Below are 20,650 nucleotides of genomic sequence, written 5' to 3'. Positions count from 1 at the left end.
ATGAAGCCTCACCCTCAGGGTCACAAACGGAATGCAGGTCCCAAGTCCCAGATGACAGAAGATGAGCCCACAACAGTCTGAATAAGGTTGATAGTTTGAGGGGACAAGGCACAGTGAGCTGCACCCATGTGCCCAAAGGCAAACTTTCACTGCTGTCCTGATGCTCCATAGGTCTAGCACAAGGCCTCCGGCCCTAGTGGTTTCGTTGTCACTAATACAATGTGGTGCTTGGGTTCAGTGTGTTGGAGGTGAGAGAGGGGCACATTTCCCATTGGAACACCACTGGGCAAGGGGATGGAGCGGGGCAACAGGGCTGTTGGATGGGGGACAGGCCAATTTACCCAGCATGGGGAGTGCTTGAAAGGGACAGTAGAGTGAAATAAGCCTGGCACAGCAAGGAGGAGGAGGAAGTCTGTGGGAAGTTGTGCAGAAAAGAGTAGCGAGATCCTGACTGTTTTAGAACTCTTGCTTTGGCAGCTGTGTGAATAAGGGAGAGGGAAGGAAGGCTGGAAAGCTCTGGAAAGGCTGCATAGCCAGAGAGAGGGCCACAGGTTCCATCAGGCTTGCCTGTCGATGGGATGGGATGATGAGGGGTGAAAAGGAAGAGTCTAGACTAGAGACTCCAGGGCTTTGAACTCGAGAGTTTGGAAGGATGGAGGGACCATCAGTAGGAATGGGGAGAACAGAACTGTGACCCCTGGAGGAGGAAGCTGTCCCAGCCAAGTGGCAGGAGGAACAGCCTAATGTGGAGTACTATTGTACAGTGGCCTGGTTGCCTCAGGAAGGAGGGAGCTTCCCCTACAAGGATGTCTCCAAGCAGAGGCTGGGTGGGCATTTGTTCGTCAGGTCACAGAAAGTCCTTTCTGAGTCCTGAGAGTCTGTGAGATGATGGATTGGGCCCTGAGATGATCTGAGGACAGAGTCAGTGCTAATTAATGCCAACTTACAGTTCTGTGACACTCGGTAATGAGAGACACAGGCTTGTAGATCAGCTGATGAAAGGATCATCCCTATTCCACTGACATTCAGAGAAGTATCCAAAGTGGCTCAGTATGTTTGCTGACATTGGTGTCTGCAGCCTCTCAGCCCCTCTCTCAGTGACAGACACACAGCCTACTCCGGGCTGCTTTTCTCTCCATCGCAGCCATCTTGGGGAACCTTTAGGCTCTTCAGCCGCTGTCCTAAAAGCAGCCTTGTGATATCCTCCAGGCCAGCCCTACAGAATGTGTCAGGGCTGGCCCAGGAGTCCCCCCACCTCCTTCCCAGGCCTGCCTTCTGCTACCATATCACTGCCTGTGAAGTCTGGGCAGCTCCGATGATGAGAGCTCTTGGGGGTTCCCAAAGCTTTTGTCCTATACAAGGTCACTAGGGAGGAGCCAGGCTGTCTACCCAGCTCTCCTCACCTGCTGAGGGCTTTCTCCACAATGCCAGGGTGCTTCTTGCAATTCTGCCCATAGGGGCCAAGCACAATTTGCTGAACCCATCCGTGCACAGACTGCCCTCATGTCTGCCTTCATTTGTTGAAACAGGTGATGATGATGTCTGCCAGGGAGCTAATTAGCTCCAGAGCAAGCCAGAATGTCCAGAGGAAGTTGGCACTGGGATACTGCATTACTAGGATGGCAGCACTTGGGGTGGGAGAGCTGAACCATAGGTGCTGCTCGGGTGTCCCCAGTCCTGCAGACAGTGCTTAAAGGCCAGGCCACAAGCTGTGCTGGGTTTCAGTGTGGGCTCTGAGGCTGATGGCCTTCTCAGACAGTGAACCTCTCACTCAGGCCTGGCCTTCTGTCCTCGCTGAGTCTCCTGGAGGGCTCCAGCTGTAAGAGTGATGTTTCAGGCCCCTCAGCATTATTATGACTCTTCCTGACCTCCTCTTAGTGTGTGGGGGGCAAACTAGCGCCCCGACATGGGTGATACTGGAGTTTCTTGTTAGCTTGTTTAAGATTTCAAGGGATGAAATAATTTATATTTGCTCTTTAATTTGCCGTGTTCGTAAAGCCTCTTGCAGGGAACAGACAGGCTCGAGTTCTCCTGTGCCATCACAGATCTGTCTCTCTCTTTAGTTGGCTTTCTGCTCTCGAAAGTACCAAGTGGCTACAGCACCTTTCGGTGCTGCTGAAGTCGGCCCTACTGGTTGTCCATGCCGTGGACCGTGATCAACGGCCAGTGTTGGTGCACTGCTCCGACGGCTGGGATCGGACCCCCCAGATTGTGGCACTTTCCAAGCTCTTGCTTGATCCCTACTACCGAACCATAGAGGTGTGTATGGAGAGGCAGGTTTGTTGTCCGAGGTGGGGGTCAGTTCTTGGAGGGGGAAGCCTTCAGTGGTTGCTGTCTTGACCTCCATTTAACTGAGTCCAAGTTTTACAGAACCAGTCCTTTTATGAAGGGGATTTGTTCTGGGAAGTTTGGATTCAGTCAAAGGGCTACCTTTGAGGGCCACATGTGGCCTTTAGGCTGCAGGTTCCCCGCCCTTGATTTAGGAGCTCTCCATTGCCTGTTGGATAAAGTCTTTGTGCCTTTTTCTGGCATTCTGGGCCCTCTGCTTTCAGCATTACCTCATACCAACTCCCCTGTTTCCCATAGCTGCACTGCAGCTAAGCTAGAACACTTGTCCTTCACCTCTCTGCTTTTGTATAAGCCATTCTCTGCTGGCATCTCCCATCTGGGCATGGCATTTTCCTCATTCTTTACAGCCCAGCTTTAGTGCTGCTTCTCCCATGAAGCTTTCCCTGGCCTCCTCAGGTAGAGGTGATCTCTCCCTCCTCTGATTACGGAGTACATTGTTCTCCCTTTCTAGAGTCTCATCATTATTAGTTATCTGTATGCCTCCCTGCTTATTTGTCTTTGTTTCTCCTGCTGTGGGGCCTTGAACCTTCTGGGCACCGGATGAATTGAAAGAATGGCAGTGACTTACTCTGGAGATTGATAGCTGTATTTCCCTGTTCATCCTCATTTGGTTTTGTCCCATACAAGGTTTTGTGGTGGTATCAGCAGTTCCCTGTGCTCTCCCCAAATCAAAGAGCTAGAGGGTGTCAGGGCCTGTTTTCTGTGGGTACCTGGCCTACCTGGGAAAGGGGAGAATCACTCCAGCAAAATGTCATGTTTCCAGGGCACTGCGACTCCATGAATATTGTTTGCATTACTGGACACAATTAGAGGAAGTAGCCAAGAAATTTGGGCTAACAAGAGCTGGACTGCCAGGACAGATAAATCCAGGGGCCCCATCTAGTGACTCTCAAGATGGGGCTTACCCTAACCAGGTGGTAGTGCCCAGCCAGCAGGTAACACACAAGTGACCAGATCTGCTTCTCTCCCCTCCTAGGGCTTCCAGGTGCTCGTGGAGATGGAATGGCTTGATTTTGGCCATAAGTTTGCTGATCGCTGTGGCCATGGGGAAAACTCAGATGATCTGAACGAACGTTGTCCTGTGTTTCTGCAGTGGCTGGACTGTGTCCACCAGCTCCAGAGGCAGTTCCCTTGCTCTTTTGAGTTCAATGAAGCATTCCTTGTGAGTCTGGGGCTCTCTGATTAGGTGGGACTACAAGCTTGAAAACTGGGGGGGAGGAGGCTCTTTTTTTTCTCTTGTTAAATATTGCTGCCACTTGGGGGGAGGTTCACCAGCGTGGGTGGGGAACAGGTACAAAGGGAAATTGGCCGTGTGACCTTTGACACTGACCAGAAGACCAACAGGAATGGCCGTGCGAAGGTACAGTGGAAGGACATGGAGTGCTCTTTCTCCACTTGGACTTCAGCCTACTCTTGTGACAGAAGCATGCTTCAAGGTGCTTGCCTGGTGCAAGTCACCCAGGTTCACTGGGTGTCGTTTTCCTTATCTGTAGAAGGAGGATAATGATAGCTTTGGTAACCAGCCTGCAGAGATGTTAGAAGATGGAACAAAAATGTATATGGACTCATATCACCACCACCCCATTGTACATGTGATTAAATGTGCCTGTAGGTTGTGTGTGTGTGTGTGTGTGTGTGTGTGTGTGTGTGTGTGTGTGTGTGTGTGTGTGTGTGTGTGTGTGTGTGTGTGTGTGTGTGTGTGAGTGAAATGAGGTGCCTTGGTGGAGTAAAGAGTCAGGAAGGCCTGGCTGTCTGAGTTCTGCCTCAGATAGATGCTGCTAAGTCCTCCCAAGTGGTCTGTGTCATCATCAGGAGCAGGTCAGGACAGGACAGGTCGGCCTCTGCCTAGGGAGATCGCTGACATCACTAGTCCAGAACAGAAGGGATGTGTGTATGCATGCCAGGCGCCTTGCTAACCTTCAGGTCATATGAGTATTTAGCATTATTCATTCTCTTAACTGTACCTACCTTCTGTTGTCACAGAGTCTGGGCTTTGTTGTGTGTGGTTGCCTGACACTATTGGAGATGGGATTTCCCATTTGCCCCAAAGTGGAGGAGGCATGATGGCCCCCTGTTTGCCAGCACTCACTCACTGGAGGTTGTCTTAAGTAGCTTTCTCACTGGGAGCCTCAGCCATCTGACCCCCCATGCTGACACTCCTTCCTCATAGAGCATTTTTCTGTTTGGGGTGGGGGGAGGCAGATAGAAAGTCAGGTAGCATTTGGACAGGGGCCTGGAGATCCCCTTCAGTTCTAATGTCTGTGATTTTTATTAGAAGTTAGGAAAGTTAGAGAAAAGCTTCAGTGAACACCCCTAGGATGTCATGGTTTGGTGTGTTTTCTCTGGCACTCCAGGCAGGCCTCCTGTCTCATGGCCCTGAGGCTGTTGAAGGTTCACATAGCAAGAGGTTCCTGATTGATTTTTGGTCTTGCTGGAGGAGGAGGAGGAGGAGGTCACTTTCCCTGTTGTGAGATTCTGAGCAAAGAGGACCTTCCCATTCGGTTAAGAAATAACTCTCTTATCTCTTTGTGGTATCTTTGGGTCTGCGATTTTGGTTTGAAGATTAGGGCAGTCTTTGGGGATTAGCTTTCTGCAGAGGCCTGTTGGGCTCCTCTCACCAGGCCCACTCTCACAGGAGGGGAGGGTAAGTTGGTCCCTGGGGATGCTTTGGGTCAGGGTAAGGGCTGACGAAGCTCAGTGGCCAGCCTTCACCCTTCTGATATTGCTGTGTTGGCCTTCTCCAGGTCAAGTTGGTACAACACACCTACTCTTGCCTCTTTGGAACATTCCTGTGCAACAATGCGAAGGAGAGAGGAGAAAAACACACTCAGGAACGGACCTGCTCTGTCTGGTCTCTGCTTCGGGCAGCCAACAAGGCCTTCAAGAACCTGCTCTATTCTTCTCAGTCAGAAACTGTGCGTATGTCTCAGCCTTCCCCTGGAAACTCACAGGGAGAGCTCAGGGCTGGGGGTGGGGGCCAGGACCAGCCAGAAGAAATGTGGGGCTCCAGGGCCTCCTCCTCGGTCCCCTTCTCTCCATCTAGAGCCTGTTTCCTGAAAAGACCCAGGCTACCAGCAGAATCCCCTACCTAGCAATAGCCATGTTTGTAGAGTCTCTAACACTTTATAAAGTTCTCCAAAGTAGGCAGAGTGAGTGTTTTTATCCTTAGAGTATTGATGTGAAAAGGGAGGCCCATTGTGGGTCTCCCCTTTAGAGCCTAGAGCGTGGCCCCTGGACTGTGCTGTTGGGGTCAGAGTGCTTCACTGCCCTACCTTTGCCTGAGGCTGCATCTGGATCTTTCTGGAGGTCTCCTTCTGCTCTTGAGCTCTGCCTTGTCTTTTTGACCCTATGCCCTCCCATTGCTGCATTTGCTGTCACATCGCACACAGGATAGGGCTGCCTTCCAGCCTGGTGTGGCCTTCCCTGGGTGCAGGTTATTATAGTTACTGCAGTGATCTATTTGTATCTTTGAAATGAACAGCAGAAATTAACAGCTGATTGGGAATAGAGGTGGGGTAGCTGTATCCTGTGTGTGTAGGGGACTGTGTCTCTGTATGTGTGTGTGAGCAAATGCCAAGAAAGAGAGATTGAGCTTCTGGGCTCATGTGTTGAAAAGATCATGAAGGTGACCTTTCTTGCTCTGCTCCTCCCTTCACCTCAAAAGTAATAACCCTCTTGAAAGGGTGTCCAGTACTGTGGATATTAAGCTCTGCTGTTCCCTTTCTCAGAGGGCTTTTTCATCTCGGAGGCAGCATCCAGAAGGCTCCTCAGACGAGCTGGCTGGCTTTGTTGGCTCATGAACATGCGCATTGCTAGATCCCAGCCATCACAATATAGATTGGAGCCAGCTGTCCCTGCCACTTCCACCCCCTTCCTGCTTTCATGGGGCCTACTGGGAGAGGACCAGAGGAAAGGGCCTCCTTTCACCGAGATTCATTTAAGGAATCCTGTAAAACAGACTTTGCTTCATTTTGTGAAGTCATGTGGAAGACCGGCTTGTGTGCCAAGGGGAATGACAGTCATGGTAGAACAGACACCTCCCTTTCTTATGTAGTCAAGTTTGTGCCCAGTTGGTAAACATTGATTAAGCTCCTGCTGTGTGCTAGGGAGACAAAGAGGCGAAAGACGGGCCCTGCCCCAAAGAGCTCACTATACTCTAAGGAGAGAGACAACATGCAAACACCTCTCCTGTGGGAGATGACGTAGTTGGTGCACATTCAGGAAGCCATGGAAGCCAGTAGGCGGAGATGAGGAACAGTGTACTCCAGGCATGGGGGACGGCCAGGGAAAATGCCTAGAGCTAATAGATAAGTGTGGATTTAGTCCTGAAAGCAACAGGAAGCCACTGGAGGTCACTGAGGAAGGGAGTGATGCCAGGCACCTGCACTTTAGGAAAATCACTTGCGGCCGAACAAACGATGGCTATGGCAGTGGTCTGGGAGTGAGGAGCAAAAGGGCAGCACTGGGGTGGGGGGTGGTGTCAGAAGAGAGAAGGGGGCAGATTCAAGAGATGCTGCAGGCCTTGACCACAGCGTGGATTTGGGGGGTAAGAAATACTGAGCAATGCAGGAGGGAAGGTGGGAATGGGGAGGGTAGAGGGGGAAAGATCTGTTTTGGACATGTTGGATTTAAGATGTCTACTGAACATCTAACTCAAGATGTCTGAAAGGCAGAGGTTAGGACAGGATAGGCAGATTGGAGAATCATCAGCATAAAGATGTGTGTATTTGTCCTTTGTTGCCAGAGAAGACCATGCCATCAGAGAAATGGTGACATGACTTGCACCTGACTTTGTTCTGAGTGAGGGAGGGCTGTGCAGGTCACCGGCCTCACTTCTCCTCCAGAGCCATCTGAATCCAGAGACCAGATAGTCATCAGGATGACTGGAGATGACCCAGGATGAGGCAGTTTGGGTTAAGTGACTTGGCCAAGGTCATACAGCTAGTGAGTGTCAAGTGTCTGAGGTGAGATTTGAACTCGGGTCCTCCTGACTCCTGCACTGGTGCTCCATCCACTGCACCACCTAGCTGCCCCAGCATAAAGATGGTAACTGATGAGATCACCCAGTGAAGTGGTAGAGGGTGAGAAGAGGACCCAGGATGAGACCCTGGGTGATGTGGAGGAGGAGGGGGAGAGAAAGAGGTCAGAGAGGTAGAAGGAGAACCAGGAGACAGAGAGAAAAAGGTATTCCAAAAGTCTGAAGAGATCATCAAGGAGAAGAGACTGATCAGCCATGTCAGGGCTAAAGAGAGGTCAAGGAGAATGAGGACGGAGGAAAGGCCGCTGGACATGGGACCTCAGAGGTCCTTGGTGCCTTTGGGGAGGGCAGTTTTGTGGAGTGATGAGGTTGGAAGTTGGATTGTAAGAGGGCCAAGAATGGAACAGAAGGTGGAGGCATCTATTGTAGATGGCCTCTTTGTGGAGTAGCTACTAAGCATAGAAGAGATAGAAGAGATGAAAGGGTCGAGTGAGGGTTTTTTAAGATAGGAGAGACCTGGACATGTTTGTAGTCGGTAGGGCTGGAACTAGTGGAGAGGGAGAGATTGAAAATAAGAGAGAGTTGGGATGACAGAGGGAACCGTCTATTGAAGGAGAGGGAATGAATTGGAATCACTTAAGCAGGAGGAAAGGTTAGCCTTGGTAAGGAGTAAAGCTACCTCTTTATGGTAGACACCGGTGAAGGAGGAGACATGGGACAAGGTTTCTGGGTGGAGAGGAGAGGAAGTTGATGGCATATGGCTTCATTTTTTGAGTTTCTCAAGGTTTTCGGTTGAGAGAAGGGGGGTGGGGGAGTGTCACAGATTGGAGGAAGATTGAAAAGGGCTGTAAGAGCCACTATGGAGAGCAGGAGAGTGAGGTGTTAAGGCAGGGATTGCCAAACAGCAGGGAGGGCTCAGTTGAGGCCACATAACATAAATTTGTAGATCAAGTCAGTGACACAGATGTGTTGTCCAATACAGATGACTTGTGAAGTAATAAAGGATAAACAGACCATCTGAATGCATCACATTTTCTTATCCTTGTGAGACCTCGCAGTGGCACAGGGCCATCCAGATGGCTTCCACTCTGGCCTTGGGAGACTTGGCTGAGCAAAGGACAGTAGGCCTGGAGCTGGTATTTCAGCTTGATTTGTGTGGTCAAGAAACAACATGGGCTAGAATGGGTAGGAATCAGAACTGGGAGGGATCTCAGAGCTAACCCTCCTCTTACTTTCCCAGAAAGGGAGAAGTATCCTTTTATTTTTAAAAAGCAAAAAAGCAAAAGACTTGTAACAAATATCTATAGTCAAGCACTGGCCATGTCGGCTCCTCTGCAGTCGTAGTTGATCAGTGCATCAATCCGAGTCTTTCACCATTTATCCCCTTTGCCTTTGCAGTGTTATTGTTCATGTCCGAATTGTTCTCCTCCTTCTGTTCCTCACTTCACTCTCAGCAGTTCATGCAGATCTCCCAAGGTTTCTCTGAAACTGCCCCTTTTGTCATTTCTAGTGACCTGAAGACATGAGTTCAAATCCAGCCTCAGCCACTTAGTAGCTATGTGACACTGGGCAAGTCACTTAACCTGTTTGCCTCAATTTCCTTAAATTTAAAATAGGGTACTAATTGCACCTACTTCAGAGTGTAGGTGTGAGGAGTAGATGTGATAATAACTGTAAGGCCCTGAGCCCCGGGCTTGGCGCACAGCAGGTGCTTACTAAATGTTTATTCTCCCCCATTCACATACACCTTTGGGATATAGGCCTAGGAATAATGTTGCTGGGCTGTGACTTTGGAGGCATAGATCCACTTTCCAAAACAACTAATACTGTTATACGACTCCACTAATGTGTTTTAACGTTCCTGTTTGCCCACAACGTCTCCTATAATTGTGATTTTCCTTTTTTGTTATCTTTGCCGATCTGATGAGTGTAGGATGGAATCTCTGAGTTGATTTATTTTGCATTTCTGTAAGTATTAGCAATTTGGAGAATTTTTTCATAGGGCTATTAGTAGCTTTGATTTCTTTGTTTGAAAGTACCTATTCATGTCCTCTGATCACTTAGCAATTGGGTAATGGCTCTTGATTTTTGTAAATTTGAATCTGTATGTTAAGTATTTTTTTCTGTAATCATACATATTTCATTTTATGCATTTATCTTTTTATAAAATTTTATTTTCATTTCCAAATTCTCCCTCTCCTACCCATTCAAAATGCACGAAACATATTTCCAGATTAGCCGTGTTGAGAAAAGAAAAAAAGCAAGAAAAAGAGAGTGAAAGAAAACTCTGCTTCAGAATCCATCAATGTTCTTTCTGGAAATGGAAGACATTTTTCTTCTTGGTTCTTTTGGAATTTTCTTGGATCAGTGTCTTAATTAGAGTAGCTAAATGTGGCACAGGATTGCTGTGACTGTGCAGTGTTCTCTGGATTCTGCTCACTTCACTTTGCATCAGTTCATTAAGTCTTCCCAGGATTTTTTGAGAGTATCCTGCCCGTTATTTCTTATAGCACAATAATTCCATCACAGTCATGTGTTCAGCCATTCCCCAATGGATGGGCACCCTCTTAATTTCCACTTAAAAAGAGCTGCTAAAAATATTTTTGTACAAATAGGTCCTTTCCTTTCTTGGATCTCTTTGGGATACAGACCTCCCTAGTAGAGGTCATTGTGGGGTAAAAGGGTAGTGCAACTTTATGACCCTTTGGGCCTAGTACCAAATTGCTCTCCAGAATGGTTGGATCAGTTCACAACTCTACCAGCAATGCATCCGTGTCCCAGTTTTTCCACATCCTCTCTGTCATTTTTCATTTTCCTCTTCTGTCATATTAGCCAGTCTGATAAGTGTGAGGTGGCACCTCAGAGTTGTTTTAATTTGCATTTTTCTAATTTTTAATGATTCAGTTCCATATATATCTTGAAAAGGAGATCTTAATCAGAGAAAATTATCATAAAGGTTTGTTCTCAGTCTGTAGTTTCAAAGAAGACAGATTTTCCCAGTGTCCATTGCTAATAGTGCCTGAGCCAGGAAGTGAAATGAGTCTCATTCCTCCCAAGTCTAGTGTTCTCTCTATTCCAATCAATTGCCTTCTGATGGAAGTTTCTTCCATTTTATTGATTTTAAAGTATGTTCCAGCCTCATTTGGACTTTTCTGCAGAACGTCAGCATGCTAGCAAGTCTGATCAGCACATGCTCCTACTGTTCCCTCTCAGGTGCTGTATCCAGTGTGCCATGTGCGGAACCTAATGCTCTGGAGTGCTGTATACCTCCCGTGTCCCTCACCTTCCACACCTGCCGATGATACCTGTGCTCCATACCCGGTTCCTGGTGCCAGTCCTGAAGATCAGCCTCTCAGTAGGTGAGCCATTTGCCCTGGAAGTCAGGGCTGTCAGACCAGAGTATCGATGTGGCTGTGAATGGAGAGAGAAGGGGGTTGGGATGATTTAGGACATCTGTGGCTTTTGGGGGGCCTGAAAACATCCTCAGCTATCACAGTACTGCAGAAATGCCAAGACAATTTTCAGATTCATTGTGAAACAATTTAAACAAAATTGTGTCTGGCTGTCTCACTCCCTTAGGGGTTTTCAGTCCTTGTAGTGTTGTATGGCCAGCTGATTACTGAATGACTCTTGCTACAAGTCAGTAATGTACACAAACACACATGCACACGTGCACACACACATGCTGCCTTTTGCTCAGTTTATTCTGTTCAGGTTTGAAAGGCAGATGTGGTATTTGAAGCTCAGAAGTTTATCTTGGGTACCCAAGGGAATGGTCTCAAGTTCATTTAGACCTCCTCACAGATGCGGAGTGTTCTCTGTCCAGACTTCTTTCTGAGCCCACACTCCTGCTTTCCTTTCCCACTGACCCATCACCATTGCACACTTAAGGATGGGGGGTAGGTGAAAATATCTGCATCCTAGAGCCCGCCAGAGGAGCTGTGCCCATGACATGGCACCTTGAGGGCCCAGGCACTCATCCTGCCATCCAGGTGACATCTGGTGCTGCTGGAATGGGCTCAGGGGTATAGTAGCAATCATCAGACACACTTGCCCCTTCATGACCTTAGAACTTCTAATTTCCACTCACTCTCCCTTCCTAGGCTACCAAAGACACGGTCATTTGATAACCTGACCACAGTCTGCGACAGCAGCGTGCCCCCTACCAGCCGGCGTAGCAGCGACCCAAGCCTCAACGAGAGGTGGCAGGAACATCGGCGCTCCTTAGAACTGAGCAGCCTGGGTGGCCCGGGGGAGGAGCCCTGTGATGGGGACACTTTGGGCAGACAGGCCAAGGCCTTGGGAGGAGCCGAACTCTCAGTTGCTGCTGGTGTAGCAGAAGGGCAAATGGAAAACATCCTGCAGGAGGCCACTAAAGAGGAAGGGGGCCTGGAGGAAGCCCCGCCCAGGAGCAACACCGAGGGCGGAGAGACCAGAGAGGAGGCTCTCTTGGATAAGAAGGGCCGGCGGGAAGACACAGAGCTCTACACAAAGCCAGAGATGGCCCTGACATCTCTGATGACTTCTCCAGGAAACAGCACACATCCACTCTTGGCAGGTTTCCCTGGGCACCCTGATGAGCCCGGGGCTCTGCTGAGCCACAGTCCTGAGCCCCCTAAGAGGGCCAGCCTGCAGGATGGGCCTGGGGATAGCAGTGTGAATACAGACAGCCAACAAACCCCACTGCACCCTGAGATTCCCTACAGCACCTCCTTTCCCCCAGCAGTCCCACTGGGAGTAAGAACATCAACTGTGGAAAGTTCTGTGGAAACATTAGCAGAAGGGGAGGCCAAAGCAGAGCAGCTCCCCCAAGGTCCTGGTCACAGACCTCGCGTCCTGGACAGTGGGGATGATGAGCTTCCTCGAGCTGATGGGGAACACGTGGCAGACAGAACCAGGGCAGGATCAAAAGTGCCCAGGACTTCACACAGCCCAATGCCTTCTTCCTGTGCCTTGCCCTTAGCTGAATGTAAAGAGGAGATTATCTGTAATGGAGACCTGGAGATGGAAAACAAGGCCACAGAGAAGCCCGGGGGGCTGACAGTGCCCCAGAGATACCCTGCCCCAAATGGACACTGTCTGGATGGAGGGCGTGGTAGGCTCAAAGGGCCCTGGACCCGACGGGTGTCTGCCACAAGCGGCAGCTCTGCCCAGCTCACTTTGCGGAGCACACACCCCAAGTGGCTGCAGGGCCAGCCAGCCAGGCAGCTGGCAGCGGGCAGTCCAGACCAGCCAGCTCGCAGTCACCTGGACGACGATGGCATGCCTGTCTACACGGATGCCATCCAGCAGCGCTTGCGCCAGATTGAAACGGGCCACCAGCAGGAAGTGGAGACCTTAAAGAAGCAGGTGCAGGAGCTGCGAAGCCGCCTGGAGAGTCAGTACCTGAACAGTTCCCTGCGCTTCAATGGGGACTTTGGAGATGAAGTGGTGAGTATGCTGGGCCTCATCAGGCGCCGCCGCCTGCAGAGACTGGGCTCTGGCCCCAGGGCCTCTCCTGCTCAGAGGCAGGGGATTGGTGAGGAGCCACTGCAGCAGCTTGTTTCCTGAAAGGGCTCTCCCCAAAGCAGGTTTTGAGGGGAAGGCCACGAAGGAGCAAGGGCCATAGAGGCCCCGAGCTGGCCTGTGGCAGGGCCATCACAGTCACGGCCGTCCATCGGCTTGTCGTGCTCCATCTTGTTTGCATCTCTGGGAGTGGGTGTTCTTTGCATGGGGCGTGAGGACAGCCAGAGTCATTGCATGTGCAGATGTCGCCTGAGGCAAGACTGTGCTCACTCAGAAGGACTGGCGCTCGTGGAGAAAAATGTAGTTTATGGGGTTAGCACCAGATACTCTTGCCAAGGAGGAAGGCCTTCTCAACTTAGCATTCATTCCATGGACTCACTGTCCCCTGCCCAGGTGGTCAGGCTGGGTCACCGATGAGGGAGGAGCCAGAGCACCCTGCCTTGCACTGCCTCTGGTAAACATGCGGGCCTGGCTCTGGGATTGTAAGCGTGCATTCATTAAAGGCGGGTTTGTCCAACATTTCCAAGTGAAAGTGACTTTTCAGTCTTTGTGTCGTGGTGATGGGTTCTCATTTTCCCAAGGATCCCTCAGAGAAAGGAGGTCAGGCACGAAGCACTCGGTTTTATCTAGGCCTGGATGCTTTGGCTATGGCTACAGCTCTAGCCTGCCCAGAGACTCATCCCCCCGTGAACACAGCTCTGCCCTTCCTTCCCATTCCACCTCCACCATCCCAAGGGAGATCACGCTCATTCAGTGTTCCTGCAGCCCCAAAGCAAAGCTCACTTAACACTTAGCTATCCTGAACCCCCTCCTCCTTCTCTAAGGCAGTGGCAGGGTGGTGACCCACACACCATTTAACTGGTGCTTCCCGAGGTCAGCAGCCCCCAAAGCAAGTGCCTCTTGGCCCCCAGTCCCCTCATTGACCCTGCACCTTCCTTGTTCCCTGGGGAGGAGGGACCGGTTCGTTCTGTTCAGCTGTGTTTGTTTGCCAACAGACCTCAATTCCCGACTCGGAAAGCAATGTGGATCAGAGCTGCTTGTCTTGCTGCAGCACAGAGATTTTCTCTGAAGCCAGCTGGGAGCAGGTGGATAAACAGGACACAGAGGTACAGACTCACTCCCTGTGCTGCTAACCGTCGAGCTGTTTGTGATCTCCCCAGCCCCCTTCCACTAGGGCAGGACCCCCTGGCACAGCACGGCACCGCGGCTCTGTGCCTTCACCTGCCAGCTCTCTAGCTCCACACGCTCTCTGAAAACCAGCAGGAAACACCCACACGCCAGGCACTCATTGTCATGGGCTACTCGGGCCCCAGGCTGGAGTAGGGAACCGGGGAGCTCTTGGCTACTTCTTTTCTCTGATGGGAATTTGGTGGAGATGGTTTGGACGCCTTTCCTTTATTGACAACTCCGAATCTCTCACGTCGGAGCCGAAGGAGCCAGCATCAACCCTTACTCTCCTCTGCCTTGGCTTGGCCCTCTCAGGCCAAAGGCCTGCATTCCCCTGACTAACCTGGCTCTGTCTTTGTCCAACAGATGACCCGCTGGCTCCCTGACCACCTGGCTGCTCACTGCTATGGCTGCGACAGTGCCTTCTGGCTTGCCAGCAGGAAGCACCATTGCAGGTAACCACTGCCACCCTGCCCTGGGCCGCCTCAGGTGCCCATGCCCCTTTGGCATGCCCTGGCTGGTTTTGGCAGAGTGGCCCCTGCACCCACTCAGAACCTCTGCTTCAGTGATCCTGGGATCATGCACTGTGTGTGTGCCCCACCTTGGTCACACCAACTTCTGTGAATTGAAAAGTCATGCGATGACCCTCTTTGTTTTCTTACCACATGAAAAGAATGAGAACCACCATCCATCTTCCTTCTCATCCTGCTTCCTAGTATAAAATCCTTTCCTCCTTTGTACTTCTGCAGCCCTTCCTTGTGTGGAGGCCCCAGGATCCTGTGCAGGATTTCCTTCCCTGCCCCCTGCTGGATTCTGGGCCTTTTCCTCCAGGACAGATTGTAGCTTTGTCAAGTTTCTGGCCTTCTGAGGTGGTTGTGCGCTCCTGTTCTTTGCCTCTGTCTTTTCGATTACTCAGCTGTTGCTTTTTGTTTTTCTTTCCCTTCCTGAACACATTAAAATGATGAAAGCATCTCATAGAGAAGAGATGAGGCTAAGCTTTCTCCCTGCAACCTCAGGACACGCCTTCCCCTCTGTCTTTTCGATTACTCAGCTGTTGCTTTTTGTTTTTCTTTCCCTTCCTGAACACATTAAAATGATGAAAGCATCTCATAGAGAAGAGATGAGGCTAAGCTTTCTCCCTGCAACCTCAGGACACGCCTTCCCCTCCCCTCCCCCCGGGGGACCTGTGCCACCACATGGATTCTCTGTCCTCTGATTCTAGGTACAGAGGAGTGAAATCTGGATGCTCCCTTAGAACATCAATAATGTCTAGTAAAAACTGGAAGGAATTTAGAACGTGAAATGATAGGGGGCGAAGGCTCCTTAGTCAGCAGATATTACTCTTTGAGGGCCCACTTTTTATAAAATTCCATGCAAAACATGGAATGTCAGAGGGGAGCAGGACATGTGCATCTAGAGCATTAGGGGTGGGTGGGACCCTCTAGGATGGAAGGAGAATCCTTAGCCCCCAAAGGCTGAAGTCAGATGGCCATTTTGAGGCAGAGCCAAGAGCCCAGGTCTCCTACCACCAGTTCAGGCCTCTTCTCACCGCACCCCACACGACCCCTCAGGATTTCTTCTTGCCCCTGCCTGCTTCTGCTCCTGCCCACTCAGCTTGGCCAGCTAGCTCTGAGCCAGAGAGGGGAGAGACTCTCAGGAGCTGAAAATTTCTTTCTTAGGATTACCATCCTTTACGGAGCTAGTGACCAAGTCGGTCTGTGATTGGCTTGAGCAGGTTGACTGGAATAATCCAAAAAGATTGGGAAAAGCCGCTGAGCCCCTAAAGGTGACCAAAGTGGTCAGAGGCTGGGAAAATTCCATGAGCAGCAGAGATTGGCTTCCGTGCAGGAGCAGAGCTGGCTCTGGAAGCCTGTGGCCGCAGAGCTCCACGTCTCATTAGCCCCAAGCACCCCCTTCTCTGGGGCTTTCAGCAGCATCCCCATTGAGCTGTTTCTCCCCTCCTTGCAGGGACACTGACCGTGTTGATCCAATGTGGTGAGCATTTACAACAGCCTGTCTGTGATGTCTTGCATTTCTCTGATAACTTCTCCAAACTAACTCTTTTTCGATTCTCCCTCTTTCTCTCTCTCTCCACTCACCAAGACGTGAGCCCGGGGATTGGGGTAGTTTAGGCCAGCAGGTGCAGAATTGGAGGAAAACCAGAGCACGTCCCTTTCTCAGGAGAATGGCACTTAGGATTCAGTCGGGCTGTTGCTGTGTAATTCACTTTACAGGTCAGTCCGTGACATCTCTGATCAGGGAAGAGCATTTCCTGGCTCGCTTTGTCAAGGCCTTGGCAGCCTAAAGGGTAACCCCGTAGGCACTGGCAGCCATCTACACTGCAAGACTTGCCAAGTCACACAGAGTCATTGTGCCTCAGCAGCTGCCTTGTGAGGGGGCCATGAGACCAGGCCAGGCTCCACTGCATTCACCAAGAGCGCATTTACTCACTTAGCTGACAGGGAGAGTAAAACCCCAAGGGGGCAACTCCAGTTTCTGTTGGATCTCTGATGAGATCCAGCAAATCTAATACAGGCTCTTGAATCTACAGAAGAATGCAGAAGACTGTAGCAATAGGTTCAGGCTCTTTCTGCAGAACATGCTAGCTGAGGTCGGCAGCAGCTCTTGCGGAGTTCTAGAACAGCCACTCCCTTCCAGAGAACGGCATGCCCTCCTTCCCTCCTCTGTATTCTTTTATTTGTCCTGGTGTGTCTTCCCCCACCCTCAGACTACATACCTTCCCTTCACTGACCTTCCTGGTCTGTAGGAAGAACTGCTCATCAGACAGCATTTGCCCACCAGAGTATGTAACCGAAAAGGGTAAAGGGAAGCGAGCCTTCCCTTATAGGGAGAGATCAGCCCTCTCTTGGCTACCTTTTGGCTCCTGAAAACTAGCTCAGGATAGGCGTCTTCTGTGACAGTACCTCTGTTGTCTGGGCTCGTTGGGACTGACCTCAGTCATAAGGCTGAAAGGGGAGCCCAGAGAGTAAGTCTGACCCCCTTATTTCACAGGGGAGGGAATCGAGGCCCAGAGACAGATAGAGACTTGGCCAATGAGCAGATAGTTGGGAATTCCTGAGCCCTTCATTTCAGGGCTCATGAGAGGCAGAGAGGAAGGGGGTGAGCATTTCCAGAAAGGCTCAGGAGCCCCTCCCCCCCCCCCCCCCCGCCCTTGGGCTGCTGCCTGAGGCATGTGTGAAAGAGGAGAGAAGTCCTGGGCACACTCCGAAGTTGTCTGAACCCTGTGTTTCACCAGAGGTGCATGAGCTCTGAGCCCCTCAGCCAACTGACACCTAATTATTGGGGAGGAGGGTGGGGATCCTCTAGCCATTCCGTGTCTTTTTGCATCCCCCCCTCACACTCTGAGCATGCAGCACATGGCTGCTCATCCTGTGGCTTTGCATGATTCCAAATGCCTCCCAATTACTGCCCTCTTCAGCCCACAGGGATTGGAGTGAGGCTGTTCCACTCAACTTTGGTTTGCCTTAGGGGCAAAAAAAAAAAATAGGGGCAAAAATGTGTGTGCGTGTGTGTGCCCACGTGTGTGTTCGCCCGTGTTCCCCCTATCGAGGCAGTGATGGCCTCAGGGCTGCTGACTCTGGCTCTGGTCACAGTCCTGACATCCTCCAGATGCCCTCAGCCAGCGTCTGCCCCTTCAGCTTGGTGCCATGGGGTGTTGGTGCCACCACTTCCTGTCTCCTCAGCTCAGCAGCTCCCCCAGAGTCCAAGGGGAGTGTGCTGCTTTTGGGTTCTGCTTTCTTCCACGCCCAGCCATCATTACTGATGTCACTTCTTTCTTTTGTCTCCCCCTTCCCAATTCAAGGAATTGTGGGAATGTTTTCTGCTCCAGCTGCTGCAACCAGAAGGTGCCGGTTCCCAGCCAGCAGCTTTTTGAGCCCAGTCGAGTCTGCAAGTCTTGCTATAACAGCCTGCACCCCACAAGCTCCAGCCTGGACCTCGAACTGGAGAAACCCATTGCTGCCACTTCAAACTGAAGCTTCTGCCTGTCGGGGACGAGTGGGTCAGGGGCCAGGCCAGCTCCCCCTTGGGGAGCCCCGCACACATGGGGTACCCAGAGAAGGTCCTGTGGCCCATGCACTTTGGAGTGGGGGGCGAGGGACAGAACTCTAGGGCATCTTCGCTGGGGTGGAGGATATCTCCCCTTTTCTCCTTCCCCTCTCTGCCTCTCCACCCTCTGATTTGTGTTTGGGCTTTGGTTTTGCTAGATAACTGGAGGTTACAAAGGGGGTGAGGCTTAGGATCAGGACCCTGCTGCTCTTAGCTTCCCCACTGCTGGTCTGTACTGCAGAGTTGGCTTAGTTTGGAATCAGGAAGCAGGAGCCAAGACCAGAGGCAGTGTGCAGAGTGCCCTTGCTGGTATTTTCAGTCACTCCTCATTGTACCAAACAAGATAGTGCTGTTTGGGGAAATCTTTGCTGCTAGAAGAAATGGGGAGCTTTGGCCCCAGGAGAACCCATTCATCCCACCTTCTCTTGTTGTTGGCCTGGGCTGCATTAGCCTCCCTTGGCTGCTGGGGAGCCCAGAAGCCCACTTGTGTACTCAGGCAGCTCTCTCTGGGTTGTCCTCATGGCTAAAACCTGGCACTTGGCTGAGGAGAGTCCCATTTTGACTCCTAAGCTTGCAGACACAGTGAGGAGGCCTAACAGATGAGCAGATTTTTCCACTCTCCCTGAGTGATTTGTTGTACATTGACCCAGAATGTAGGACCCGTCTTCTCACTGACAGTGGCCAACCTGCTCCCACACAAGCCAACCAAAGGATGGTGGCCAAGTCTGCAACTTCTCAATGGCCACCTCCCTTCAGAGCAGGGAGCCACCACTGGGGCTGCCCATTCACACACAGTCATGGCCAACACAGGGAAATCAGGACTCAGGGTTCCAAAAGGCCCCAGCTTCCTTTCCTCTTACCCCCAAAATAATCATGATCTCCCCTCCAGGGTGAAATCAGCCTCTGAAAGTACAAGCCTCCAAGAATGGAAACCAAACTTCCCATTCCCCTTTTCCTTGGAGAATGGGCTGGGCTTGACCTCAATCATCAGCACAAAAAGGGGCCCTGTGTGGGACCTCCATCAGGTGCCATTTTTGGCTTCTCAGCAGCAGCAAAATCCGTTTGGAGGAGCTGCCCTTGTATCACTAGGGAAACTGCCTGGGACTTGGACAGGAGGTTTTTGGGGAGAAGGGACACAGGAAGTAGGAACAGAGAGGTGGAGAGAGGCCAAGGGTTGTGTGTGGTGGTTTGTCTTGGTATCCATGTTTTGCACCCACAGGCTCTCCCTCCCTCGGGATGGAGGACCATGCTTTGTTGGACTCAAAGCTGTTAACAGGTAACAGGGTAGAAATGTCGGCAGGAGCTCTGAGATTGGGGCCGATGCCGAGGGCCTGCTCCTCACTTGGGGTTTGCCAGGGCCTTCGGGGGCCTCTTTCCAGCACTTATCCCAGAAAATGCCCAGAAGCTCCAGCAGAACCCCCTTGGGGCCTGTCTGTGGCAGGGGTGCCTCCGAGCTAGCCTCCAGGAAGCCGGAGGTGGGCCCCCCCACTTGTGGGGGCTGTGAGTAAGGAGGGTTCTCCAAAGGTTCTGATACGGGTTTCTTGGGTCTGATGTACAGTGTGAATAAATGCTTGCAGCTCGTAGGCCCTCCCCCTTGTTTTTGATCAATGAAGCACTTTTTTATTATCATTTTTCTTTGTATGTAAAGGAGGAACTGTCGCTCTCCGTGGCTGTACATATCACCCTCCTCTCTTACAGAGGGGGCCGTGCTCCTCTATTTTTCATTTTTTTGTCAAAGCAGAAGTAAATACTTTAGAATTGTTAAATATATAAATAAAAGCGAATAAAGTCTAGCGTTCCACACGGCAGCGTTTGCTGACACTTGTAAAGTTTCCTTTCCCTTTGGTTCGTCGCCTCCTCCTTTTTCCATCCTCCCAGTAAGTCTTCCATAGACGCTGTTGAAAGCGCCGCCTAGAATCTGCCCCCTCTGGCACTTTGTCCCAAAGAATTCAGACTCCCCCTGCACCTCTGGGCTCCTTAATCCGAGCACCTTGTGATCTCAAAGCCGGGATGGGGGCTTTATCATCTGAGTTCAGGACTGATTCCCCAGATTCACAGCCCAGTGCCAGCGTCCTTCCCACCCACTACCATTGCGGGGGAGTGGTAATGACAAGGAAGGAGAGTGCTCGGGACAACAGGAAATCCGCTCTCCATTTCTGGTATCTCCTGAGTCAGCCCCTGGCTGAGCAAGAGGACCTCACTCACCTTCCTTAAGCTGCAAGGTAATGGCAGGGTCCAAGATCTGTGAGTTCCCCTACATGACTTTCTCCCTTCTTCCTTCTCTAATCACTGATATGTGGTGACCAGTATTGTAAACACAGGAAAATCCCTTTGTTGGGTTGTCCTTTTATCCTCCAGGATCTCACTGTCTAGTGCCCCGTGTTCTCAAGCAGACTCCTATCCCCCAAGGGAGAGCCTCACTTCCTCAAGAAGGCTCTCACCAATGCGTTGTGATCATTTGAGGCGCTTGGACTTAACCTGTCCCCAGAGCACAGGACACTTGAGAGCCCAAGCATCCAGGCCTTTGACCTTTGGGAGGCAAAAGGTGGACCTGTTAGGGAAGAAGCTATGAATTCCAAGCCT

The 20,650-nt window shown here is 51.1% G+C and overlaps 1 protein-coding gene across 13 annotated transcripts in view; it reads left to right on the top strand.

Moving 5' to 3' along the window:
- Window positions 1–19,875, top strand: part of MTMR3 (myotubularin related protein 3) — a 200,919-nt gene extending 181,044 nt beyond the window's left edge. For 9 of the 13 annotated variants that reach the window (XM_072599995.1, XM_072599990.1, XM_072599984.1 and 6 more), the window contains 9 exons: window positions 2,064–2,259; window positions 3,326–3,511; window positions 5,094–5,264; window positions 10,541–10,686; window positions 11,431–12,757; window positions 13,828–13,938; window positions 14,366–14,454; window positions 15,968–15,994; window positions 17,823–19,875. In XM_072599995.1, coding sequence (XP_072456096.1) covers window positions 2,064–2,259; window positions 3,326–3,511; window positions 5,094–5,264; window positions 10,541–10,686; window positions 11,431–12,757; window positions 13,828–13,938; window positions 14,366–14,454; window positions 15,968–15,994; window positions 17,823–17,994 — 2,425 coding nt within the window. In that variant the 3' untranslated portion in view covers window positions 17,995–19,875. The remainder of the gene's footprint in view (window positions 1–2,063; window positions 2,260–3,325; window positions 3,512–5,093; window positions 5,265–10,540; window positions 10,687–11,430; window positions 12,758–13,827; window positions 13,939–14,365; window positions 14,455–15,967; window positions 15,995–17,822) is intronic. The other 4 variants (XM_072599992.1, XM_072599994.1, XM_072599996.1 and 1 more) reach the window with 3 other exon arrangements.
- Window positions 19,876–20,650: the final 775 nt, after the last annotated feature.

Source organism: Notamacropus eugenii, chromosome 4 (genome assembly GCF_028372415.1).
Source record: "Notamacropus eugenii isolate mMacEug1 chromosome 4, mMacEug1.pri_v2, whole genome shotgun sequence".
Classification (NCBI taxonomy): domain Eukaryota; kingdom Metazoa; phylum Chordata; class Mammalia; order Diprotodontia; family Macropodidae; genus Notamacropus; species Notamacropus eugenii.
The sequence above is the reverse complement of the archived record's forward strand: the minus strand, read 5'-3'. Positions and strand labels throughout refer to the sequence as shown.